Below are 27948 nucleotides of genomic sequence, written 5' to 3'. Positions count from 1 at the left end.
TTCTTTATAAAACTTTCTTTGTCTTCTGCTCCATAATATCCTTATCACCCCACCAATAACACCCGTACTTCCTCCACCGATAACATCCCCATCTCTGCTGCCAATAACAACCTCCTTTAAAGAAAACGTGGTATATGTAAACGATAAACAACCATTAACAAGATTGAAATCCTACCATTTGCAACAACATGGGTGGACCTGGAGGGCGTGATGCTAAGTGAAATAAGTCAGGCAGGAGACGACAAATACTGTAGGATAGAACTTATCCGTGAAATCTAAAAAAGGCAAACTCACAGAAACAGAGAGAAACAGGGAGCTGGGGGGTCAAAGGGTATAAATTTACAGTTATAAGATTAATATGTTCTGGGAATGTAATGTCCACCGTGATGACTATTGTTAACAATACCGTACACACTGCATAATGGAAATTTGGTAAAAGACTAGAGGTTAATGCTTGCACCATAAAAAAAAGGTAACTATGGATATGTTAATTAACCTTAATGTAGCAATGACTTCACAATATGTAGGTATACACAATCATCATGTACACTTTAAATTTACACAGTGTTATCTGTCACATATCACAATAAAACTGGGGAAAAAAATAAGATTCCCCACTACTCCTACCAATATACCATTCCTATCACCCTCACCAATAATACTGCTACTACCCCAAACAATAACATCCCTAATATCGCATCTAATTACGTGCCTACTACCAATCCTCTCCAGCTACCTTTCCAATATGCAGGAATATTTCTGTAAGGCTAACAGAATGAAGATGTAGATTGGGAAGTAATGAGTTAGATGGGAAACTTTGGTTTGATCCATTTTCTCTGACTCCTTAGGCTAAATGTATAATAACTGGTTATTAGAATACTTGGATCTTTTGTCCAAACATACATATCCTTGTGTTCCTTTTACAGATCACAGCACCACCCACATCATGATAATATATCTTAGTTTTTAGTCCTGTAAGCACTTAGGTCAGAAGTGATCCAACAAGTGTATCATTTAAAGTTTTGATTTTCCTCACAACATGCTTTTTTCAATTGGAGTCTCACTCAGACTGCAACGCCGACTTCTAACCTTAAAAAAAAGAAAGAAATGTGCAAAAATCTTATATTAAACTCTTAAATTAAGCCCTTATAATATAATTATATTATAAGTACTTATAATATTTTATAATATATATTATATTATATATACTTACAATATAAAAATCTTATATTAAACCCTTATATTAAACTCCCGTCACAGTTGTTAGTTAAGGGGAAAGACAAAAACAGTTATCACTCAGCAAACATTGATTTACTGGATGGAGAGCACAGGGAATACTAAAATGAGCCTGTCTGGTGTTCAAATCCAGCATGCCACCATCATAAACCATAATACATTAGTCAAATAAACCTCTTTGATGAGGCTAGACTGACCACAGAATCACAGAATATTAGAGATTATCAATGTGCAAAAGCCTCATTTTACAGGGAAGAAACAAAGAATTCAAAAGTGTTGTGCCTTGCTTAAGTCACAAGTTTCCCTTACTGGAATCAGAAGAAAATTCTGGAATTGGACTTTTAAAATTCCAGAGTTCTCCTTGAGGAGGCAAGTCAGTTTCAGTAAATGAATACTCTGTGTCCAAATGCTTTCCCCCACCTTTCCCTACAAGCCTGTTCAAAACCACCGACTGATCCCGGCATGACCTGCTCTCTGAGTGGGAATTCTCCCCCAAGGCAGTAAAGGGGAAAACCTTACGGGGCGGTAATCCTGTCACACTGGTTCTCAAAAACCCTCAGAAAGATTCCACATAATCTCAAGCAATCCAAGTGAAACCTTCCAGTTTCGGGTGAAGATACAAGAGGCAGCCGAACTGCTTGGCAGGATAAACTCCACTTCTCAGAGGAGACACCCCACCCTCCGCATGCCGTGGGGCCGCTCCCGATTCCCACATTCATTGTCTGTGCTGGATCCCACACAAATCTGGCAGACAGGAGGTCTCACTGAGTGGGGATGTTCGCCACCTCTGAACAACGCAGACGGGGAAGTTCAACCTGTGCTGCGAACCCGACATGTGTTCACTGACGGTGCATAATTAGCACTCAAAACATGTTCCATCTCATAAAGAAAGATAGATAGAGAGATAGATGCATGCATGTCACTTTGGAAACTTTCCTGGTGATAACAGTAATTTCCATATTTGTAAACGTGTCTGCTGAGAAGTGTGGAGTAGAAACGAGTGACAGGAGGACCTTCACAAGTCACTTCCAGAAAGGGTTATACTCAACAGGTTTCGAACACCCTGAACACTGGGAAAAGTTACTGCAAGTTACAGGGAAAAAGAAAAATGTATGAATGTCTGTCTCCTTTATCATCACTGCATTACCTCTGAAAGCATCTGTCTACACAATTCTGATACTGCTCAAGCCTCGGAAACCCACCAGCTCTCGCTCTTTCATTCCATAAATATTCCCTGCACATCTGCCGTACGACCTACACTCTTCTTGGCATGGAAACAAGAGACAAGAAACAATAAACATGATAACCAAGTGAAGAGAGTAAAATAGCTCTGGGAGGCAAAAAGAGCTATAGGGGAGAGAGATCGAGAGAGAAGAGTAGAGGGAATCAGGAGGCTGGGGAGTGGTGAGGCATTAGGTGCTCTTTTTTAAAAAAAAATGGTGGGCAGGGTGGGTGGGCTCACTGAGAAGTGAACTTGAGCAGAGATCTGAAGGAAGTGAAGCAGCCAGCCAAGCAGATATTTTGGGGGAGGAAAGTCCATACAAATGATCTCTCCTGACAAGAGTTAAAATAGCATTCATTCACTAATGGTGATATGATGACCACCCCCCCCACGCAAGCCCCCCGCTGTAAGCTGAAAGGGGAGATACACAGCCCCATACCCAGTCCCACGCGGATCTCCTGGCTACACCCTGGGTTTTACCCCATAAGTGTTATTTCTCAAGAAAGAGGGAATGCATTACTTCACACACTGCAAGACTTTTTATAGTCTCTCACAATACAAGGGCTCTCTGCCACTTTATTTTGAACAACAAAATGCTTACTAGGAAAAACACGTTAATCAAAACTGGTTTGAGAACTTAATTAAAGTCATCTGATGGACTTAATTTTTTAGGAGGGAAACGCATCTAACAAAAATTTAAAATAATTCCTGTGGCATGAAACAACCTTTTTTGGGGCTGCAGCATGCATGTTTCTCAAAGACGGCATTTAAAAAAGCAGTGTACAAATTCTATACACAATTGAGCAAACTACCAGGACCCTGAAGGGACTCACAGAGTGTTGACTGTTGAGCAAAAAAGGCCATTTACAAGAGATTCCACTTGTATAAAGTTCAAAACCAGGCGAAGCTAACCTTTGGTGTTAGAAATTACACAGGCTGTCTCTGGGGAGGAGGTGGAGGGAAGTGATGGGAATGGCCAGAAGAGGGCTTTGGGCTATTCCATTTCTTGACTTAGTTGCTGGTTACCCAGGTGCATTCATTTTGTGCACCTCACTGAGCTGTACACTTATGATTGATGCATCCTCCTGTATTTACCTTATCTTTAATAGAAAGAGTTTTCTAAAAGGGCAATGCAGAGTAAGGGGTTACATTATGGAGATTTCTCATTCACCACTGAGCTGGATAAGAAAAAAACCCAACAACTATCCTAGCATTAAACGAATGAGTATTTTTTTTTACTTAGAGCTTCTAGTGATGGCATCACTCATGAATCTTTAAAGTGCTGGATTCCAAACAACTTGGATGAAAGTAAATATGATGAGCTTGAAACCTTATTTTAGATGCCCCAAAAAGTCACTCTGGTGATGATAAAGACGCTGAAGGCAAAGAAGCATTAAAAGAGTAGGAATAAAAATGTTTCATGAAATGTAAACATGGGGAGAAAAGTATTATTTCCAAATGGCTATATTTTATATGTCTAAAAAAGGGCAGGCACAACTAAATTAATACTTAATATTATAAACAAAAATTTAATTATTTCAAATATATTCCTAAAAGGCTCTAAAGTTGCTCCAAACTGTGTTCTGGATCTTTCCATGGGGAAAGTTTTCCTCTCTTATCCAATATACACTACGTACTGATACTGTTCCTTGCTTCTTGTGGCCAAGAAGCCTCAACCACAATTTTTTTTGTGTGTCAACTAGAAAACAGAACTGAAACTGCTTAAAATAAATGAACCCCACAGAACTATGCTGTCCATGATAACAACTACTAGCCATAAGTGGCTATCAAGGACTTATAATGTGGGCAAAGCAATGAAGGAGCTGAATTTTTCACGTTATTGAATTTTAATTAACTTCAACTTAAATTTTAAAAATGAAGCAGTAGAAAATAATTCTTTTTCTGTTAAACACAAGGGCAAGTTCGAATCCCCTCGTCGGGTGTTAAAACCTTATTTTGTACGATATTTCACTTTAACTGTTGGAAAGGTAACATCCAAGTTGAGATGGGATACAAGTGTAAAATATATACCAGATTTCAAAGATTTCGTTTGAAAAAAATATATATAAAATATCTCATTACAGGTTGGAAACATCGTATTCTGGTTATGTTATATATATATATATATATATATATATATATATATATATATATATATAAAATAAAGCATAGTACTAAACATAGCCAAATAAAACATAATACTAAAATTAATTCCACCCTTGTTTTTACCTTTTTAACATGTCTACCAGAAAATTTTAAATTACATGGGTGGCTGAAATTATATTTCTATTGGAGAGCACTGCCAAGGAATAAAATGCCACTTTTGATTAGCAACTACAGGGGAGAGATAAAAGAATGAGAAATCAAAGCTGGAAAAACCAATATATTTGAAGATCTGATTAACAACTATGGTGGAGTGCAGGGTGGGGAGAGGGAGAGAAAGAAGAAAAGGGGAAACGTGCCCAAGAAACCAGTGCTTCTTTTAAAGGCCCGTGGTCAGATAAGCACGCACGGACCCAGACAGCTGGGCAAACGCTATCTATGATTCCACAGCGGTCAACAAATCCAATGACCTAGTTTTTGCTGACTATGTGTTAGAAGATTGCTATGTGTGTTACTAAAAAGCAAGAAGAATGACAGAGGCGCTGAGCACATGTCTTTCTAGAGTGACAAAAGAGAGGAGGGAGTTTTAAATTGCTCTGCTCCAGATTTTCCCTTCATTAGAGGTTTGGGGGAGGGTTAGGAACCACCAAGTGTCTGTCTGGGCATAAAAACCTGTTTTAGTAGAACAGAGAAAGTGCAATAAAGTCTTTCATGCTTGTGAACGATGGCCATTGTGTGCAGCTGGGAGACGCTAGGATCCCACTGTAAAAAGAGAGAAGACTGACCCCTCTGCTGCTAACCACCCGTGATTGTCCCTGGTGGGGACAGAAATAGGTGTCTGGGAAAGAGGAGAAGCAAGGGGAAAGTTCTTAAATTATACCTGAGAAATGCCCAGGTGAGGTAAATAAGCAGGTTTCTTACTGAAGACCTTTTCAGAACCTTAACTCTTTTGAGGAGCATCATGACCCTTTCCAAGAGGATTTACAACATGTGTATTCTCCAAACACGTGGACTACAGCACCCTTTTTGCTGAGGAGCACTGCAGGAAAGGCACATTTTCAAGAGGCACTGGCTTAAGAGGAAGGAACTCCAGATCTATAGCTCCTTTAGGTTTTACCATCGGCCCCAAAGGAAAATCAGGGTCTGCTATAAGCAGAGTTTGGAGGCACTGGGAACTAGAACGTGGTGGCCATCCTAGCTCAGTCAGACTCCTTCTGATGCCGACTTCAATAGCTGTGAGAGCGAGGTACATCTCAAGTGGGGCCACAGCTGTGTCCTGGAGAAGCACACATCTTCCTCAGGTTCAGGACCTCACAGGCTTGCCTACAGCCAACCAAGCATCCGGCTCCTCCTTAAAACTCTTAAAACTAGAGAAAGTTGTATGCGCCCTGGCAGCCTTCTCCCCACAAGTGGGGATGGAAAAGATATCAGCCTCCCACTGGGCCAAATGCAACCCAGGAGGGGGGAAGCCATCCACCCAGGCTGAATTTCTCCCTAGAATAAAACATTCATTGGCGCCTATTAGCCACCTCTCTTGACATATTTTCTCTTTTCCCTCTAGTCTTTTGTCTGCTCCACTAGCCCCTAGAATGTTATCTGATTCCTCGGTTTTAGGGCAATTTCTCTGCAAAGACCACAAAGAAATGCAGGCCTGACAACCACAGGCTGCCCACACAGCCAAGAACAGGCTGCTTTCTGCTCTAGACACATCTAACTGCCATTTTAGGAATCCCCAGTTAATTCTGTTTCCGTTTTAACCTACAAGTGTGCTTATTATTATTATTTCATGCACTATGTGTTGCAAAAGCTAAAAATTACATATAATTGCAATGCTTCACACATGGGCAAGTTCTAATCCCCTTGTCGGGTGTTAAAATTCAGTTACTTAATAAAAAATTACATTAAGGAGAACAATGAAGATAATTCAGCAAGCCCATGGAAAGGAAGAACATCTTAAATTTAAAAGTGAAAAAAAAAAAAAAAACCCAACCCACTTCACAAGACTAGAAACCTCAGAACCAGGAAGAACACAGGAACACACACGAGTTCTATAGGGTAAAGGACAGTGGTTTTAGAGCATAACCTAAAGATATTTTGGAACAGGCCTTGTGAAAGGCCTTTTGAGCATAACCTAAAGATATTTTGGAACAGGCCTTGCGTGCTGGAAAGGGAAAAACCACCAAACCATGTTCCACAGAGGTGGCCAATGACCTCATGGCCACATCACCTTTCTGATTTGTAGTCTTGATACACGAACAGGGTTGACAACCCTCCCTTGCTGAGATACTGTCAACCTCCACTGCCCTCTCTGTTCCAGTTTCCCTCAGACCTCTTAGTGACTTCATTTCTGCCTCTTTTCTCTGCATGGCACTCAGTGCTGGAATTCCTCAGGGCTCAGCATCCTTCCTTCCTCAGTGATTTCATCCATGATCAAGTTTCAATTAGCATTTTCCAGCTGGTGTCTCCAGCCCAGATGGCTGCCGTGAGCTCCTGCACTGGAGAAATAAGGCCCTGGTCCATAGTTGCTCAGGCCAAATCTGCTCCTCTCCGCCACACCCTGTGACCCAATCCAATTTGTACTATTCTCTTACCTTGCTGAGTTCCTTGGCTCCATAGTTCTCAAGTCAAACCTCCTCTCCACACCTCCACTCCAACTGTAAGCGAAGCTACAATCTCCAATCGTCTACACAGAGATACTCCAACAGTGTCCTAACTCCACCTACTCCTGCCTCCAATCTAGTCCTCACATCTCTTCCCAAAGTATCTATCTGGTATCATTCTTTAGCTCCTCCTTAAAACCCTCCAGTGACTTCCATTGCATTTGGGGTAAGACCCAAATCCTGAGCCCAGAGGTGAGTCCTAGCTACCTCCCAAGCCTCAGTGAGCAAGCACTTACCCTCCTTTCTGCGGTCAAATCACAATGGCCTCCTTCCCATTCCTTGCACCAAATGTGCTCTGTCCCACCTTGTGGCCTCTGTCCAAGCTATTCCCTAACCACTAGCCCCGACTCTCCCTGTTTACCCCTTAGATTGCAGTGCAAACACCACTTCTTTGTACAAAGAAGATTGTAGCCTGGGTCAGTGTCTCTCACCATGTTCTGCTCTGGAGCATTAACCATTTGTGATTATGCCTCCATCAGGAGACCTGTTCCATGTCTGTGTCCTCAGCTACACTGTAAACTTCATGTGACTTAGGGACATTACCTGCACTGGCTCACTAAGGAATCCCTGGATGCCCCCACATAGGGGTCCTCAATGATCTGTTCAAAAAAGCAAGAATGCATTTTGGCCCACTGCTGCCAGATCTTGGATTCATGCAGAGAGAGCCAATGAAGACGAAGAATTTGTCTTGTTTTTTGGGGAGTGATCTAGACAAACATACAGCTCCCTCCCTCCCCTCAGGCTCAGATTAACTTCAGCTAAGTTTCCTGGACAGAACAGGAAGGTCTCAAGTCAAAGAAAATAGCAAGGGGACAGAGGATCAAGAGGGGCTGGGACAGGAAAGGCACTTGATAAGAAAACAGAGGCCTCCAGGCAGCAGGACTTAACATTTTCCCTCCACTCTGAGCATCTAAGCCTATGAGGGTCCACCTACCACCTCCCCAAGCCTGAGGACTGGGCATCCAGTCCCATCAGCAGCTGATGCCCAGTCTCTGGGCTGACCCAACCTGGGCCTGCCTCCACCTTTAACTCACCTCTGACTTTAACTTTCTCCTCTCTACTGGTAGCTTTTAGCTCCCACTGACAGCAAACAAAACTTCCTCCACCTGTATCCTGAGCCACCACTTCCTTTCTCTCTTTCCAAACTCATAGGCTCTTAAACCCATGGAGGGAGGCCTTCTTTACTCTTAAAAACTGCTCTCGCAAGATTAACCAATAGCTTCTGGTGGCCAAACCCAGTGGGTCATCCAACCAGTGGCTGCTGACTCGACCTCGTTCCTGCTTTTGTACTATTCTCTTACCCCAGATTCTGTGACATCATGTTCTTCCTTTTTTCCCCTTACTTCAGAGAAGTTCTTTCTTTTTCTTCTTCTCTGGGTCCTCCCCAGTACTCTAGCCATAATGCTCTCCTCTCTCCCCTCTGCAAGCACAATTGTTCTTAGGTCATGACTCCATCCAAGTCTTTGCCACCTCAACCAGTGGCTATTCAACGTGTGGTTCTCAGCTCACTGCTGCTCCACCAACTTTCTGTTAACAATCCATGACCAGATAGGTGCATGAAGTCAGAGTGAGCATGTAGACTCTCTTCTGGCTCTTCAACACTGCCACCATATTTTAATTGTATTTTCTAAAGTATCACTTCTCAATGGACTGGAAAACAAAACAAAACAAAACAAAAAACAAATCAGGGTGCCTGGGTGGCTCAGTGGGTTAAGCCGCTGCCTTCGGCTCAGGTCATGATCTCAGGGTCCTGGGATCGAGTCCCACATCGGGCTCTCTGCTCAGCAGGGAGCCTGCTTCCTTCTCTCTCTCTCTCTGCCTGCCTCTCAGTGTAATTTCTCTCTGTCAAATAAATAAATAAAATCTTTAAAAAAAAAAAACAAATCAAAGAAACAAAGAAACTAGTCCTTCACCACAGATAATTTGAGAAACACTGACCTAGCTCTTACAGTTCTAAACTTTTTGATTAGCTTATGGTGAAAAGCCCAGGGACTTCATAGTAAGAAAATAAAAACATTATCAATTTCTCTAAAGTTGCTGTAGAGCAAGTTTAGCCAACCAAAATACAGCTGGCTTGGTATTTCCACTATGCAACAGTGAGTCGATGCTGAGTGGTGGCTACCCCTCTGAGATGGGCCTGTGCCACCCAGATGACCACCTGAACCTCCTTCCCCTCTGTCATCACCTGCCACTGCCTACTGATCCTGTGGGCCTCTGTGACTGCACCTCATATGACACCAGCTCCATTCCTAGAGTCCTCCTGAAGTCCAGCCCAGCAACCACAACTGTCTTCTAGAATGTTCTCTGAGTGTACTACCAGTTCTTCAGTCCTAACAAGTCCATCACCAACCTCGTTACCTTTCTGGTTCCTCATGCTGTGTGTTCCCCATCCTCACAAGTGACCCTACCTCACACTTCAGTCACCTGAGTGTCATTTTAGGGTCCTCCCTCCCCTTCTATGAAACAATCTTAATGATTCTTCCTCTGAATTTCTCTTTTAATTTGTTCATTCCCTTGACAAATGTTTATTAAGTTCTGGAGACTAAAGCAAACAGGATAGCCCTCTCCTCCAGCAATGCCTCACTTGTCACCCCAGCCTCTTCCCCGCCCCCCAGTTCTGTCTTCCACTCTGAGGACATGATCATTTACACGCCATTCTGCCTTCACTCCTCCCCCGCTCCTGACAGATTCACCTTTTTAAAATGGCACAATTTGCTTGGCTTGGGGGTAGATGGGGATGTAGGGATGTAAGGGAAGCGTTTCACATGTATTTCTCCTGCCTTGCACTAATTAAAATTAAACTCTCTGCACCACACTTGTAGAAACGAGGCCCTAACGCTCAACAATCAGACAGAAAGCAAATGATGAGTCATTTGCTTTATACTACAGGCAAAGTTTCGTGATCCTGAGGATTTAGGATATTCTATTTCATTAAAAGAAGCTGCTTAGATTTTAAAGATCTGTCAAGTTCTTTTCTTACAGCCAAGACTTAAGCAGCACCATTTGGTTTTTGAAAGGACAACCATCTAGTTTAAACCAAGCCACTGAGTTTCTGACCATGAGTTGGCCCCCACAGGACAAGGCAGGGGTCAGCCTCATCTCCCCTCAACTGCCTACATTCCAATGTTTCTGGGATCCAGTGTTAGACAGACCTAGTTCTAAGATGATCGTGTGGGTCAGTGCTCCCCGCTCCATCATAAAGGGGTGTGAACCTAAGGGGCAGAGCCCAGAGCTGAGAGCTTGAGGGCAAAGACCCTGACATCTCACCTGGACAATGGCTGGAGTGTGGTTCTCTCTGATGGCAGCAAGGCCTAGAGACCCAGGCTCTAAATCTGTCTCCATGTACTGGACCCAGTTACACCTGTCCGCCTCCCATTCGGTCTCTCCTCCAACTGGGACAGCCCTCCTCAGTCCCTGAGCACCACACAGAAGAGACAACATGGCCTAACGGTCACAAACGTGGCCTCTGGCTCACACAGGCTGGCTTCAGACCTTAGTTCTACCTTTCAGAGTTGTAACTGGGCCAACTGCATAGCTTTTCTGTGCCTCAGTTTCTCCACCTATAAAATGGGGCTAAGCCTTCAGAGGGGATGAGATGGGGGTTAAGACTATAGTGTCTGGCACACACAGAAATTCCCTCGGTGCAGTGAAATTCCATTTAAAATTCAAATAAACCTATAGATACATAAATATGGGTCAGCAGCATATAATACAGCCAGAGAACCCAATCTTTTCCTTCCCTTTTCTCCTCCCCCTCCTCCCTGCCCCCTTGTCAGTCCTCCTTTTCCCTCTCCCCCTCCCCTGTATTCTGCTGCAGGGGCTCCAGCCAGCTCCTCCATCTTTATAGTAAACCCCGATGTAGCCCTCCTGAGCTGCCTTGAGTAGGGCGCTGTTTCAAGTCATCAAAAGAACACTGCCCAGAACAGGCTTCCTCTTCCCTTTGTTCGTCTCAAACTGCAGCCCAACAGAACCTGACTCTCAGCCTTGAGCTCTCATTCCACACTCTTATCTTTACCAAGAACAATATAGTTGGCCTCACCCCTCGCTTTTCAGGGCCCTCACTGTATACGACACCTCTCTAAAACCTTCCCCACAGAACCTTCCTGCTCCAACTGAGTCCCACTGCCGTCTACTGCTGGCTGACCCGTAGAAAGACCTTCCCTGGGCTGATCCTTGAATAGTCCCAGCCCCTGGGCAAAGCCCTCCTCCTCTCAGAGCTCTTTCCTCCTGTCTAGAAGGGAGACACCACTACCAGTCAGGCCCCTTGACCAGAATTAGTTGAAACACAAACCAGAAAATGTGTGCAACTCTGAGATCTTCAAAGGGTTTTCCAAACATTTGAGCACTTTCCCAAGAAGCTCCAAAGAACATAAAGGAATTCGAAGATGAACATGTAAGCCCTTTGTATGACATCATTCTGTCTCTTTACAATCTCCTTGGGAACTGTGAAGAACAGGAAATTCCAAGAGGCCCCACAAATCCACCAGCCACATGAGACAGGCTCCGGAAGTACCTGGTGACCAAATCTTTGTCTCATAGGAGCAAAGACAGCCCCTCGGCTCTCCATGAGCCTTGAGACTCTTTGTCCCTGGAGCATTCGGTTCCAGGACTTGGAACATACAGTCTCTCTGAGTCTGCCCATAAATCTGCCTTTTAAATGTTTTGTCATCCATAATAAATAATTTACAGAAAGGGCTGGTTGGATGGAGCACAGCAGGAAACAAGAGGGGAAAAACAAAAAGCGGTAGCCCAGATTTAATTTGAGCAGCTAAAGTGTGCAGAGAAATCATCAGACCGCACTGAAAGGAACAGAGTCATCTTTATATAATTCCCTTCGCCCTCTGCAGAAAATCATGATGGAGAGGGCCTGAAAATTACCGCACCTTCGGCTAATTTTACATGACACAGATACAGATGATTTTATTTTTCCTAATTGTGGAAAATAATGAAATTGCCTTTCCCTCCTGCCATCCATGTTCTCTATCCAAAAGTTCTGCTAATTTGAAACATTCGGTGGAAAAATAATAGCGGGCCCTTGTTCTTAAGAAAAAAAAAATCTAATCACTTTGAATTTAATTCTAATATGCAGAGAATATGAGCTTATCCTGTGTGATGGTACAATGACAAAATGAGTTAATTACCATCTCATCGTAAGATGGATCTGCTTGTCATAGGAACAGGAGCCATTATTTCACACAAAATAATGACCCAGATAAAAAGTAATGACTGTAAGCTGTAGCCGCCAGTGGCTCAGCTTCATCCTGGCCTAAGTGAATGGCAATTAACAAGTGTCACCACTCTCTCTCTATACAAATAGGGACCAGGATATTCATTAAATATTTACTGAAAAGACACAAGTGGTTTTTAGTATTTTTTTTCCCAGGGAGCTCCCAGGGTCTTCTACCTGTGTGATGACAGAAAAATTTACACATGTGTAAATTCTGCCATCAGCTGGAATAGGCTGTTGATCTTACAGAGGGATATTTGGTTCCCCTCTGCTCTTTGCACACAGAAGTGGTGCCTTCTCGAGAAATCTTGTCCAATAACAAAGAGGAGCAGAAAGAAGGAGGCCCAGACCCAGTGGCTGGATCCTTCCAAGGTCTGGCCCTCAGCCACACTGGACAGGAAGGGACAAATGGCGGGACAATCTCAACAACCCTGAGCCATCGGCAGGAAACCTTACCTGTGCCTGCTGACCATGACCATGAACCAACCCTTTATTTAAAGGGACTGAGAGGAGAGATGCTGGGATACACAGAAGAAGACCAACTGTGGGTTAGAAATCTCCTAGTGTGCAAGTTGTCTAGTCTGCCTGGACCCAATGCTTGTTTTTGGAAAACCAGGGGCACTGCAGGAGCAGTATGTCACCAATGGGCTTTTTAAAGTATCTAATTTTCAAAGTGTTAAAAACATAATTCTTACAGAAGCACAGAATGAGCTAATCAAATGAACTATTAGATACTGATGTGCACACATGTGTGTTCTCTCTCTCTCTCTCACACACACACACACACACACACAAATGTCTACCTGCACTATAAACACTACACACACCAGTATCTGGGTGCCCACTAATCAGGCTGCTTTCTCCTTAAGACCTGATACAGGCACAGTGTAATGGGACAGTCATGCCAGTGATCTGGTTTGTTTAAGACAAAAACACCAAGTCATGTGGGTTTTTGTTAGTTTTTTTTTTTTTTTAAGATTTATTCATTTATTCATGAGACAGAGAGCAAGAACACGCAGGTGCAGGGGGAGGGATAGAGGGAGAGAATCCCAAGCAGTCTCTCCGCAGAGCAAGGAGCCAACACAGGGCTCAATCTCATGATGCATGATATCATGACCTGAGCTGAAATCAAGAGTTGGCTGCTCTCTGACTGAATCACCCAGGCAGCCCTCAAATCATATGTTTTTACAAGAGCACACTTGATAGTATGGACAAAGTCTCGGGTGCCCCCCTTACCCACCTACCCCTTAAATATTCCAAGCATCCCACTCTTGATTACAAGCCTATTTCTAAAATGATTTATTCCCCAGTACTCAGATCATGGGGCAAGTTCCACCTTTAATATATCACTACTAGATATATATATCACTACTAGAGCATTTTATCTGCATCACCAGAAAAGAGGGCCCTTTTTATGTAGACATCTACGTGACTTATACAAACACTTGTATTGTCCGGCTTATGCATGTGTGAACAAAAAAATGCCTTGCCGCCCATTTCTTTTTTTTAATTAATTATTTTTATTAGCATATAATGTATTATTAGCCCCAGAGGTACAGGTCTGTGAATCATCAGGCTTACACACTTCACAGCACTCACCATAGCACATACCCTCCCCAATGTCCATAACCCAACCACCCACTCCATACTCCCCTCCCGCCAGCAACCCTGGGTGGGGGGTTGTGAGATTAAGACTCTCTTATTCTCTTATGGTTTGTCTCCCTCCCGATCCCATCTTGTTTCATTTTTTCCTTCCCTACTCTCCAACACCACCACCACCCCCATTTCTTAAGTAATTATCTGAATTCCACTAGAGCAGAAAGAGTCTCCATTATCCCAGTAAAATGATCAGGAATGTTGACCCAGTCTCCTGGTCTTAGTCCCCAACCATACACAGGGCAGGGGGTTATTTCTAAGGCCTTGTTGAGCCTGAACACTCAATCAACGTTGAAGGCAGGCAGACAGGAAGAGAACCAACAACAAAGGAGTCACTGGGTGTTTAAAGAAACAAACTATTATTTCACTCTTCTGAACAGCAAACCACTCCCCCCACCCCCTGGCATTTACAGCAGAATCCTGGCCCCTACCCCCAACCCTTGCACTCCCTTACTTCCCCCAAAGCTTCTCTGATCTTTTGATTCCCCTCAGTTGCTCTTGCACCAGGCCCTCACACATGCTGCTCCCTCTGTTTGGAGGTCTCCCCAACCTTTCCTGTGCAGCCCCATCACCAGGGGACCCTTATCCATCCTTTCTGTCTTGGCACGAGGGACCTCCCTGACAGCCAGGCCACATGGTATCTGCTGCCCTTCCGCCCTGCTGCCTCCTCCCTCCTCCCGGGTCTGCCTTCTAGGTATGAGGACATGAGGTCAGGGAGCACAGGCGTTTCATCCTCTGTGTCCAAGCACCAAGGGGTCAAGGACTAGTTCTCGCCCAAAGCTGATGGCCAACACTATTCATTAATGAGTTCACTAATGGACAGACTGGATCTCAAACAAAGCATCATCCCCTCTATGGGATAGGGAACTGTCAATTACCGTGGAAGAGTGGGTGAGAGAGAACAAGGAAAGCATTAAGGAATGAACTTAGTCCCAGTTTGGGCAAGGACATTCCTTCGGCCGTATATTTTGTATTGAAACTCAAGTGAACCCTGCAATGAGGCAGGAAACCTCATAGGGCATGAAGAGAAGTTCAAAACCAGACACATTACTGGGCAGAGAATGATTCTCCTGCAACTAGGCAATTTTCTCCGGTATAACTTCATGCCAGTGGCCTTAGGACTCCAGGGTGCTCTCGCACTAGAAAGAAAGGTGGCTCATGGCAATGAAGACCCACAGGACAAGTGGAAGGTGGGATTTAGGCTGGGGGGTGTGGGTCACACCACCTTGAAGGTTTGAAGGGAGTCTGAGCAGTGGGCCCAGGCCTATCAGCCATTTCTGCCAATCCAGCCTTAAAAGATAAGGTCCAGGGTCCTGCCTGCCTGGGAAGGGGGGAAGCTACCTTGTTTCTGAGTCATCTTTAGCCTGAGCCATGTGTGTACAGAGTAGGGGGTTGCATCCCTGTAGGGTTGCTCAGAGACCCAGGTCCAAGGAGTCCCTGGCTCCTACCCCAGCCTGTGGAGTATGGCCGAACTGCCCTAAGCCATCCCACACCAGTTCGCACTGCAAACCTGGTCAGTTGTCCCCTGACCATAGGGCTCACCTTCTTAATGAACTCTGGGATGAGTTTCTGGCCTGTCAGGTGGTCTAAGGAGGAACAGCAATCTAATTCCAAGATGTAGCGTTCATTGTGAAGATCACTTTTCTGAGATCTGAAGAGAGGAAAAAAACACATAAAGATTTTGTACTATATATATGAATATATCATATATATATCATATATTTATGATATATATTCATATATATATGAATTGTTGGGTATTCAATGAAACCCCAAAATCTTTCCTGAAAGTAAATGTCGAAAAGCACTGCTGAAAAATAATTTATAATAAAGCTCAAATTTTATATACATATATATATATATATTTTACTTAATTATACACATCATGGAAAGACCTATACATAGTATCAAGGAAAACATACCATTATAGAAATTTAGGACAGTATAGCTTATCCATTAAACAACACGCACATACTCCTATAATATTTATTTCCCATGGGTTAATATCTGACAAGGCATAGACAAAGAGACACACCAAACCACTAACAGCACCTACCTCTGGGGGATGGAGATGGTCTGCATGGGAGCTGGATCTAGGGGCTATATCCCTATTTTTTTTCCCTTTTTCTGAAAAGAATATATTCTAATAGCCCTTAGGAAATTAAAATTAATTTAAAGAGACTTTAAAAAGGTTCAACCCTTACAGAAGGCAATCTGGCAAAATTCATCAAATTAAAGACGCATTAAAGAAAGAATATAAGGCAACTGAAGTCCTGGGGAAAGAGTGGGTATAAAGGTCATTTGTGGCAAACAGTTGCAGGGTTCTGGTCGGTGCAGAGCCGACCAGCATGGCCCAGCCGTGTCCCCACACAGGTGGCGCAGCTGCTTCCCTCTTTCCCACCATGTCCTCGTGCCTATGATGGGACACTCTGTGCATTCAGGAGAGCCAGTAGGAAGTGATCACCAGAAGGAACTCCCACCATTTCCCTTTGAGGGACTCCTACATGATGCTTATGTGGGCATGAGGAACTCCTGAAAGCCACACAAGTATCCGAAATGGAAGGTGATTCCTTGGCCCACCCAGCCAGGCATAAGGCAAGAGGAAATGGATTGCTGTTAAGTGTATGACAGCGTGCACGCTCTCTCTCTGGCTAGCCAGTCACGGGGATCGGGACTGAGGGACCAGGATTCTGGGCTCTGTCCGGGGTTTCCAGCACTAGCACAGCCACACCCCACTGGCCAAGGGGTGAGCAGGGCTCTCTCAGCCCACTTATGAGGAGCTCTACCAAAGAGGGGCCCATGGAGCCCCTGTAAGAGCAGGTGTGGCCAGAAAATTCTTAAAGTGGGCGCTTTCACACCGAACTCATACACATGTATCCTACCAAATAAGTGGTTTCTGAATATGCATATTTGCTATATTTTAAAAATGAATTTCTAAGATTTTTATATATCATTAAAAGCAACTTACATTACCATTAACCCTCTGGGTATGATTTATGTGAAATTTGAAAGTGAAAAAATTTTAAAGAGGATTTGGTTTTTCCCAGGTGTGCAACTGTGATCGGGTAAGCAAACGTCAGTAGCGTGTCTTGATTTTATTTTCCCTCCTAATTCATCCTTTCAGGAGTAGGGATTGAGGCACATACTTTCAAAACATAAAAGAATAAATTGATTCCAAACTGGTCAAATTGGAATAAACTAACACCAAAAGAAGAAACCAGTTCTGTGCCTGAGCTTTCTTGCATTAAAACTTTGTCAGACTAGATACTAGCTCTCGTTTTTTCCTCACATTCTCATCCCCTACCACCCCCCCCACAAAACACATATTAAGGGGAACTAAAGCAAAAGATTTTAGAGTTTTCAAAGACCTGGTCATGACATGCTGTCATGGGTGTTTGTGAGGTCTCAAATGATGAAGACAGGCGTGGGAGGAGGTGTTCTAAGATATGAAATCCCAGCTTCTCTGTCACATGAAGACAAATGTCAGACCATGAGAGGTTATTTATAAACACCCACTGAGATTTTAAATGAGTAGCTTGAAAACCAGTGATCATTTTAAATAAGTTGACACCATATCCACTCAGTAAAACACTCATAAAGTGAATGGAGTCTGCCTTTAAGCAACTTACAACCCAGGTTCATAAGAAATAATCTTTGGGGGGCGCCTGGGTGGCTCAGTGGGTTAAAGTCAGCTCAGGTCATGATCTCAGGGTCCTGGGATCGAGTCCCGCATCGGGCTCTCAGCTCAGCGGGGAGCCTGTTTCCTCCTCTCTCTCTGCCTACTTGTGATCTCTCTCTGTCAAATACATAAATAAAATCTTAAAAAAAAAAAAAAAAGAAAGAATCTTTGGTATAGGATCTAGTAACTACCACCTTTGGTGCTAGAACAAGAAGTACTACAGGAAGGAAAGCATCTCTGGTTCATTTAATCAGATAATTTACTCAGTTACATCTGAACTGAAAGGAGCACAAAATATCTATAAAAATAAGCATTATTACAAATATTCTAGATGAAACATGAAAAACCACATCTTGACCCATAGTCTTGGCAAAGCAAATCCAATATCTGCTGAAGGAATAGATGAGCAACTAATCAGTCTTCCCTTGCCTTTAGGAATTAGCTCCACAATTTAGCAACAGTAAACAGGCTGCTGTGGTGAACACACCCAAGGTGACCCTTCCTCCCAATATTCTCCTCCTGCTGGTGTTCATGACGTTGTACAAACCCTCCCCTTGAATGAGGGTAGGACTTGCACTTCACTTCTAACCCATCAGAATACGGCAAAGAGGATGGGCTGTCACTCCTGGGATTACGTTAACACTGTAAGGCTCCATTTTGGCAGACCAGAGCCACATACTCTTCTTGCTGGCTTTGAAGAAGCAAGCTGCCATGTTATGAAAGGGCCACGTGGCAAGGAACCGTGGGCAGCCCCTGGTCAACAGTTGGCAAGAAACAGGGATTTCAATTCTATGACTGCAAAGAGATGAATTCTGCAAAGAACCTGAGGGAGCAGTGAAAACAGATATTTATTTCCCAGGTGAGCCTGTGTTGAGATCACAGCCCAAGCCAACACTTATACTGCAGCCTGATGAAGACCAGATGCAAAGATCCCAGATGAGCTACAGAAACTGTAGGGTAATAAATGCATGTTGTTTTCTGACACTAAATTTGTGGCAATTTATTGCAGAGCACAGAAAAACAGTAGCAGTTGCTGAGCAGGAAGACAAGGCAGGTTCGTGTTTTCCCACTGGTGACCATGGCTAGGCCCAGGCCCACAGATCTACTCAGAACAAAGAGAGGGGACACATAGGTGGCTCAGTGGGTTAAGCCGCTTCTTTTAGCTAAGATCATGATCCCAGGGTCCTGGGATAGAGTCCTGTATAAGACTCCTTGCTCAGCAGGGAACCTGCTTCTCTCTCTGCCTCTGCCTGCCACTCTGCCTGCTTCTGCTCTCGTTCTCTCTCTCTCTCCCTGGCAAATAAATAAATAAAACCTTAAAAAAAAAAAAAAAAAAAGAACACCTAGAGCAGTCACTGACAGGTGATAAGGTTTTCCTGTCTCTGAGGGTCAAGACCACCTTGGGAGAGAGAAGCAGACACCCAACAGAAGTGGCTTCAGGGGCCAGAGGTAGCCCTCTAAGGGATCACTTCAGGAGAGAATAGATACTCTGCAGTCATTCAAGTCCCCAGGGAAGAAGCATTGGCATGAAACTCTCAGCTGAGGAGGCATTTGTCACCCTCCTACGAAAGAGGGGAAACACCACTTATGTTTCCCCGAAGTTCATGTCCTTGTGTTATTCTGGGAAAAAGAAATGAGAAGCCACTAAACTTGCCCTCGAATGAAGCTGTGATGGCTTCCACTTTTGGAAAGGACAGAGAGATCTGGGTTTAAAGAAAAAGAAAAAGGAAGGAGATGCAGGATTATGCAAAAAGAAAAATTCTGGAGATGCAGGATTAACTACCAAAAGCCTCCCTCATCTGGAAATTAACACCAAATACTCTGAAATTAAATGTAAGCACTCTGAGAAGAGTACTGCTAACAAAGACATAAGCTTCACCTCCTCCCTCCATTGCCTATTCCCTAATTTTCTCCAGATTTGCCATTTATAGGCTACAGGTGCTAAAGTGAACTAGAAGGGGATCAATGAGAACTAGAGGTCAATGATACACCTCTAGTTCACTTTGGACAATTTAAACTACCTCTAGGTGACTCTGGACAATATATATAAACTTTTGGTGTCTTGGTTTCTTTCACTGCTAAATGGGAATATTATGAGTAGCTGTCTCTTAGCATCCTTGTAAAAACTAAGTAAGACAAAAACATGTAAAGCCCTTAGCACAGGGCATGACAAGAGGTCTGGGCTCAGCAAACATTAGCCACTGCTGACCTAGTGACTATCATCTATAATTGCATCTTTACTTTCCAAACACTCCTCACAGTTCATAATTATTCATTTGAGAAATACTGACTACTACTACTATATGCCAGGCACTATTCTTTAGCATATATCAATAGACAAACAGACAAAAATCTCTGCTCTCCTGGAGCTGACAGTCTAGTGGAGGTGCATAGGCAAAAACAAATAAACATGCATGAGCATATAACATTATGTTCAGCAGGGATAAGTATAGAAGAAAAAAGAAAGAGCAAGGTGAAGAGAATCAGGAGGAGTGTTTGAGGGGAAGCTGCAGTTTTGTTGTTGTTGTTAATGATTTATTTATTTATTTTAGGGAGAAAGAAAGGATGAGCAGGAGGAGAGAAGGAGAGAGAAACCTCAAACAAACTCCCCGCTGAGCATGGAGCCCAATGAGGGCTTGATGCAAGGCTCCATCCCAGGACCCTGCGATCATGACCTGAGCCAAAATCAAGATTCGGCTTCCCAACCAACTGAGCCACCCAGGTGCTCTTAGAAGCTGCCGTTTCAATGGGGTAGTCTGGGTGGCTTCACCAGGAAGGTGACATTTAGAACAAAGACCTATGGGAACTGAAGGAGCTGGCCATGCTGATATCTAGGATGACAGCTTCCAGGCAGAGGGAATAGCCAGTGCAAAGGTCCTAGGCAAGATAATACAGAGGCCCTGAGGCCAAAGCTCAGTGAATAAAGGGCAGACTAGGAAGGGAAGACAAGGCTGAAAAGTCACTAGGAAGCCTGGAGACTCCAACTGAGAAGTTGGAGACTGTTGAACAGAGAAGTAACATGATCTGGTTTATTTTACAAGGCTCCCTCCGGCTATAGGAGGCAGCTAAGAGACTAACTCAGTGGTCCAGCAGGGAGATGATGATGGCTCAAAGTGAGTTTTTAGCAGTGTAGCAGCAGTCATAAAGTCTGGATTCTGGATATATTTTCAAGGTGGAAACTTCAAGACTTCCTCATGGGGTCTAGAAAGAAGAAAGCAGATGAGGATGACTGAGAATTTTTGTCCTGGCCACTGGTAGATTGGATGGAGTTGCTGCAATTATAATGGGGAAAGTTGTGGGTGGCACAATTTTGGAAGAAAGTCAATAATTCAGTTTCAGAAGTGTTGAATTTGACTTACACAGCAGACCTTTAATTAGAGATGTCTGGTAGAAAGTTTAATACATAGTCCAATCTGGATGGATTTCAGGAGAGGAGCTGAAGATATGAATTTGAGAGCCATCAGCTTTCAGATGGTATTAAAGCAAAAAACTGGGTGAGATTTCAATTAATGTAGAGAGAGAATAGTCAAGGACTGACCCTTGGGACCATCCACCATGAAGAAGACACTGGGAGAAAAGAGAAGAAATCCCAAAGGAGAAGGAATAACCAGGGAGGAAGGAAGAAAACCAGAACATGGAGTCTGTCCTGAAAGTAAAAGGCAGGAAGCATGTCAAGGGGCAAAGGTATGGGCCACCCTGTCAACTTCTTCAATTAACAGACTCATAATCTTCTCCTCAGTTTACCAAGTCTTGAAATCCCCAAAGGGAAATTGGATTTAGTCCATCCTATGGAAAAAATGCAAAGTTATCTGTTTATATTATGATTAAAATGGGTCAATTATCAAATTAATCCATTGATTTGGGTCCCATATAGCTTGGTTTCTTGAAAAAATAAAAACATCTTCATGCCGCTAGGTCATTTCTCAAAAACCACCTGAGCGATAATTAAGTGAAAAGAGCTCTAACCCCTCTCACATCTTGAATCCCCCACTTGGATGCAGCATTGGAGAGTTGAGGGGGGTTTATTTCCACTCCAAAGGGATTTTCTGAAAGGAAGAGGAATAAAAAGGATACTCCTGAGATGTGATGTGCTAAAAGCCAAGAATACATAAGACAAAACAAATTCAAATTCTTAACATAATGACATAGTGGTAACAAGGCACATAAACATGGAGGTCCTGACTGCTTAGGATGCTGGAGAAATAGCTAAGACTTCATAGCGCAGTTAAGTTTTAAAAAGCCACCACAACATGATAACTAAATGTAGTGTGGTACCCTGGACTGGGTCCCATCACTAAAAGAGGACATTAATAGAAAAACTGGTGAAATCCAAATAAAATCCACAATTTACTGAACAGTAAGGTACCAGTGTCAATGTCTTAGTTTTGACAAAGTTACCATGGTAACATCAGAACTAATGCTTGGACAAACTCGATGAAGGGCATAAAGGAATTCTTTGTAATTTTTTGGAAACTTTTATGTTAAATATAAAATTATTCCAAAATCAAATTTATTTTTAAAAAAGCAAGAAAGGCATTCTACTTTGCTTGGATATATGTATTTCCTGTTTTGACTCTGTAATATTTATTCTCTGAGTCAGTGTCTCTAGACAAAACTATCCATCCCTCCACCCCTGCCTGACTATACTCTTCCTATCAGAGACCCCTCAAATCACATCACTGCAATTTCTAAAATAACTGAATCTGGAGGACAAAAGGAAAGTGGCTTTTGATGTGCCCCAACTTCAGGCACTGGAACAATCTAATGAGAAACCTTGGGCTCTGTGAATCAGACAGGGCTTCCCACAGGGCAGGCATCCTTAGCCCTGGTTGCATTCACCTTTGGAAGCACTTGGGGAGCTCTCATAAATTTTGATTGATTGGCTTTAGGTATGGCCCGGGCAAAGGGGCTTTGGAAACTCATGGGTGATTCTAATGTGTGGTCAGAGTGAAGAACCACAGACCAGGCTGGGTATGTTTTATCTGCTACTGTCCAGATTTTCCCTGGGCAAGAACTGAACAGGTCCATGGAAAGAGAAAACAGAGAGAATGACTTGTAGAAACCAAAAGTATAACCTCAGAAGAAAAGAAACCTTCAAAAAAAAAAAAGACCAGAGATTGAGGAAATATAAAATAAGAATGAGAACCTTTCTCTATGCCTCTTTTGGTCAGAAAAACTCAAAATATATCCAACTTCTTGTCTCCACACTTCTTTTTACTTTTTTTATTGTGGTTAAAACACACTTAATAGAACATTTACCATTTTAACCATTTTTAAGTGTTCATTCAATGTCATTAAGCACATTCATAAGGCCAGACAACTGTTCCCACTATTTCCAAAACTTTCTCATCATCCCAAACAGCCCTCACTTATTTGACTTCTTATAAATGGGCCAAAACTGAATAGAAATTTTTAAATGAAATTTAAATGAAACCCAGGGGTGCCTGGGTGGCTCACTCAGTTGAGCATTTGCCTCCTGATCTCAGCTCGGGTCTTGATCTCAAGATCAAGTTCTTGATTTTTTGTGAGTTCAAGCCCTGCGTTGGGCTTGGAGCTGGGCATGGAGCTTACTAAAAAAAAAAAAAAAAAAAAAATGCTTGTACAACAAACACATAAAAGGAGATTTAGACACTGAGCATTTGTGCACAAACCTCTCTTAATTGTAGTGCAGGAGAGCAAAGAGCCCCTAGACTGAAGTACCTCAGTTGTCAACATAACTGGCCACAGATGTGGGAGCTATTTAAGATCATAAGAGAAGACCACCTATTCTGTGTCGTGGTGACCTCATTAATCACACACAAAAATGAACTGTCATAAAAACAGTGTAAAAACAGTGTAAATCAGAACTGGGCTCATTACAACAGTCATGTCTGCCAAGGGTTATACAGTCACTCCCCAGGGGGCCAGAGGGTCAGAACGTCACACCAGGGATGCAAACTCCAAGACCCACAGGCAGTGAGTGGAAGAAGATATTTTTTGACCAAAATACATAATCTGGACACTCTGTTCTCATATAAGAGATACAGGCATGGTCTTCATGTTCGCGGAGAAATATGCTCTCTCTGCTTTTCATTCGAACACAGAATCCTATCAGATGCCCTCTTGCAATGCCATTCCTGAAAGCAATGCAGTTGGGAGAAAACCTGCCTCCATCATGAGAAAAGTCACAGTGTAGGAGCGACGTTCAATAGTAGATGCCACATCACTACAGTGTTGGGGAGACAGTGGCAATAGTGGAAACCTTGGTAACCTGGGCAGTTTACATCCCAGCCATCGCTAGCGATTCCAGGCCAGGATGGCCAAAACTTCTAGTTTTTGTTTTGTTTTTTTTTAAGAATTCATTAAATCGTGTGTTTATGTCAGCCATAACTGTCAAAATCTTGGCTCTTGACAATGTTTTTTGCTATGTTGGCCAACCTCTTGGGATTGAATTTGACCTCCCAGCCACCAGTTTCTGGCCTCTTGGCTACATACACAAAGCTCCCATGTGGACTGTGTAAGACTGATGAATCACAGAACTGTACCCCTGAAATTAATAATGCATTATATGTTTAAAAAAAAAAAAAAAGGAGCCCCAGCAGCAGCAGCTACCTTGTGAGTCACAGAAGGCTGGATCTCAGGGAAGAGATAAGAGTGAGCGGATTATCTAAGTGAATTACAATCAGAATAACCAACCCGTAAACTCAACCCAGATAGTTCATGCCTTGTAATGACTCAGCAGATTCTTCCCCTCTGTGCTCCCGGATAACCCACGATCATGGCCAGTGCCAGTTCCTCAATGGCTGGGACATAACCCTGGGCTAAGCCTTTGAAAGAACATGTTTGCTAGCAAAGACCCTATTGTCTATGAGTACTTTAAATATTCAAAATTAACACAGGCAAGAGGGTTAATCCTCAAATTATACCGACAAACTGCCAAGTAGTTAATTAAAAACCTATTTTGGTTTCACTAGCAGATCTGAAATCAGTCTACTAAAAAATAAATGCCTGTCAAAAAACTACTATAAATGATACTTTTAAAAAATAAACATGTGAATAAATACTACCATACACACTACTTTTAAATAATAAACATGTAACAGATCTCTCTTCAACTCATAAACCCCTTCGACAACTTCAAAGACCATGAGTTTAAACAACATCTCCTCTTTCCCAGGACACCAGGCCCAGTTTGAACTTGAGTTGTGAAAAGAAAGGAGAGGATGTACAGTTCATCAATAAAACTATTTTTGCTTCACTTAGGAATAATCAGAAAGAAATGGTGGTAAACTCCAACTTAGATTACTAGGCACTTCTCCAAACAGAAAAAAAAAAAAAAAAAATACTGAATGTCAGTTGACAGAAACAAATTCTCTATGTCTGGGAAACAGGAAGGATTTTTAAGATATTTCCCCCAAGGCAATACCAAGTTCAAGTAGAATAATCAGAATAGCTTTTTTTTTTTCTTCTAAGTAGTAGGAGAGAGGAATATGAACTACAGATCTGAAGTTTTGTCAAGGAAAGAAAAAAAGGCATTTTCTAGTTTCATTAACTAACGTAAAACTCACGACAATAAAAAGGTCTATGTCTTCATTCATCTGTTTAGCACCTTCTTGACCACTGACCACATACATGTCAGGTACTATGTTAGATCCTGCCTTCAAGATGGCCATCTAACTATCCAAGTGCTATCTACTGTATGCAAACCCTATAAAAAGGGAAGCGTTATGGGAGTTCAGTTACTTTCAGTGGCAGGGATCAGGAAATCTTTTAAAAAGCAAGAAGTGTGTCAGCTGAGCCTAAAGCTGAATGGAGATTAGTCATGGGACAATGGATAAAAGGCTATTCCAGGCACTGAGAACAGAGATTAGTAAGGACAGAGACAGAAAAAACCATGAGTTATAGGATGGAAATAATAAACGGTCAAGTTTGGTAAAAGGTGAGGACTGGCTATCAGAATCGGCAGGACCGGTACACAAGAGCCCGGCGAACATTTGGATGAATCTGCTATTAGGATGGACTTGTGATGTGTCTACAGTGGGCAGGAAAGAAGTGAGAACCGTGGTCAGAAAGAAAGGGTGGGGTGTGCCCCTGCAGGATGGGACTTCATTCTGAGGGAAAGGGGAGCCATGGATGGTCTTAGATAAGAGAAGACACTAAAATACAGACTTGAGGAAGATGAGGCATGTGGCATTGTGTAGGATGGAAGAAGAGGCAAAGGATGTCTTTGGAGAGCAGTAATTAGCTAAGGTTTTGTGGAGGGACTGGACGGATGGGAGAGAGAGTTTAGGTATTTCCCATCTCTGCAATTGGTGGGAGTTGGGGTAGGATAGGGAAGGGAGCAAATGCTGCTCCCCAAAGATGCTCTCAGAACAATGGGGAAGAGACTTCCGATCATTTTATGACTCCTTCCCCTTGCAAAATAAAACAAATCTACAAAAAAATTAAAAATTAAAAAAAAATGAAGCTGCTGGAGTAAAAAACATCCCCTATTAGTGAAGTTTAAGAAATGCTTAGGGGGGAAAAAATCCAAGTAAACAAATCCTAGCAAAGTATTAAATAAAGGACCTAACTCTACAGTTTATCAGGGGAGTTCTGAAGTAAGAAGTAGAAAGGAGAAGAATGAACTCATAGATGGGTCACTGCCTTTTCTTCTGATTTTCTCTTCCTCTTTCACCAACAGACATTCACCACTTCTGTTGATAAGGGTTTGGTATTACCAGGAACATTTGGGAAATGATGGGGGTTGGGGAACTGTGCAAATGATACCCTAACCAAACACTCTCTTAGGAAGCTGCGCTCTGCCAAGTGCATGCCAGTCATTGTGGGCATCTCACTACCCAGTATTGCAGTACTGCTGTTTATTCTAGAGAAATCTTGCCACATCCTGTCTCACTGCTTACAGTCAGAGCCAGCTGTCTGGTAGATAAACCGTCAGGGACTAGTGCAACCCCAAGGAGTTCACCATTAATCTTAAAAGCGATGGGAAAACAAACAGGCCTTACCCCTGCAGTCCCTGTATAACACAGCGTCAAAGAATTTCAATGCCCCCCAGGCTGGACTACAGAAAAGAGAAAAACCCCAAGGAATGGGATCTGGGGCAGGGTCCTGCTTTCTCTGGGATCTTGTAAGGTTCCTAACTTACCCTGAAAGATGCCAAAAGGACTAATATTAGTATTAATGCACAAATAATATTTTATCACAAACCTAACACCGAATATAAAGCAGGTCTTCCTGATAGTACTTCAGAAGTCACATTATCTGCGAACAAAACTAACAGTAAGTAATTGAACCCTGGATGAATGCTCTCGAGAACTCTCTCACAGGCTCTGTCCAGTTGAGTGACAGGAAGTCCCCTCTCTGCTTACATTCAATGCACATGTTCCAAATTAAAGTTCATTCATTGTTTCCTTTTCTCGATCTACCTACCTATACCCTTGAACTGAATTATATGATGGAGATGTTCTCTATCTGTACTGTCCAATACAGTAGCCACTAGCCACATGTTGCTACCAAGCACCTAAAATGTGGCTAGTGCCCATAAGGAACTGAATTTTTAATTTTAACTTAAATGAATTTACATTTACATTGCTACACATGGCTAATAGGAAAGGACAGCTTAACGTTCTTCTCACACTTTAATGTGAAAACAGGTTGTGAAAACAGATCATTGGGATCTGGTTAAAATGAAGATTCCGATTCAGCTGATGTGGGTGTGGCCTGGGAATCTGCATTTCCAAGGAGCTCCCAGGTGACACCAGTGCTGTTGGTGCACAGACTACACTTTGAGTAGCAAAACTCTAACTGCTTCAGGAACCATCCAAGTGACCCAGAAGTTTCATGAATCAGTCTCCAAATTTTTTGATTGCCTACTAGGTCCGTAAAGACTCCTGACTACCACCGTATCAATATCTTACATTTTTGACATATAAAATAATACAAAATAAAATTTAAAAAGATGAGAAGCAACTGAAATAAGTAATATTTTAAAATTATAATTACAGTAAGTTCATATTATGAATAGTTAATATTTCAAGACTTAATATACACTTGAAATGAGATTCATTGTTAACAACAGTGGAAGTTAACCCACATTTCAAAATGGCTTCTTGATGCATCCAAATATCTTTGGCTATCCTCTCGCAGATCTGAATAGGTAGGCATTGCATTTTTTGTTTTGTTTTGT

General features: G+C 42.7%; 1 protein-coding gene across 2 annotated transcripts in view; it reads right to left on the bottom strand.

Moving 5' to 3' along the window:
• The window catches only part of RFTN1 (raftlin, lipid raft linker 1), a 192843-nt gene that overhangs the window by 72754 nt on the left and 92141 nt on the right, over positions 1–27948 (bottom strand). For both annotated transcript variants that reach the window (XM_059162543.1, XM_059162542.1), the window contains exon 4: positions 15647–15755. In XM_059162543.1, coding sequence (XP_059018526.1) covers positions 15647–15755 — 109 coding nt within the window. The remainder of the gene's footprint in view (positions 1–15646; positions 15756–27948) is intronic.

This window comes from Mustela lutreola, chromosome 2 (assembly GCF_030435805.1).
Source record: "Mustela lutreola isolate mMusLut2 chromosome 2, mMusLut2.pri, whole genome shotgun sequence".
Classification (NCBI taxonomy): Eukaryota; Metazoa; Chordata; class Mammalia; order Carnivora; family Mustelidae; genus Mustela; species Mustela lutreola.
The sequence above is the reverse complement of the archived record's forward strand: the minus strand, read 5'-3'. Positions and strand labels throughout refer to the sequence as shown.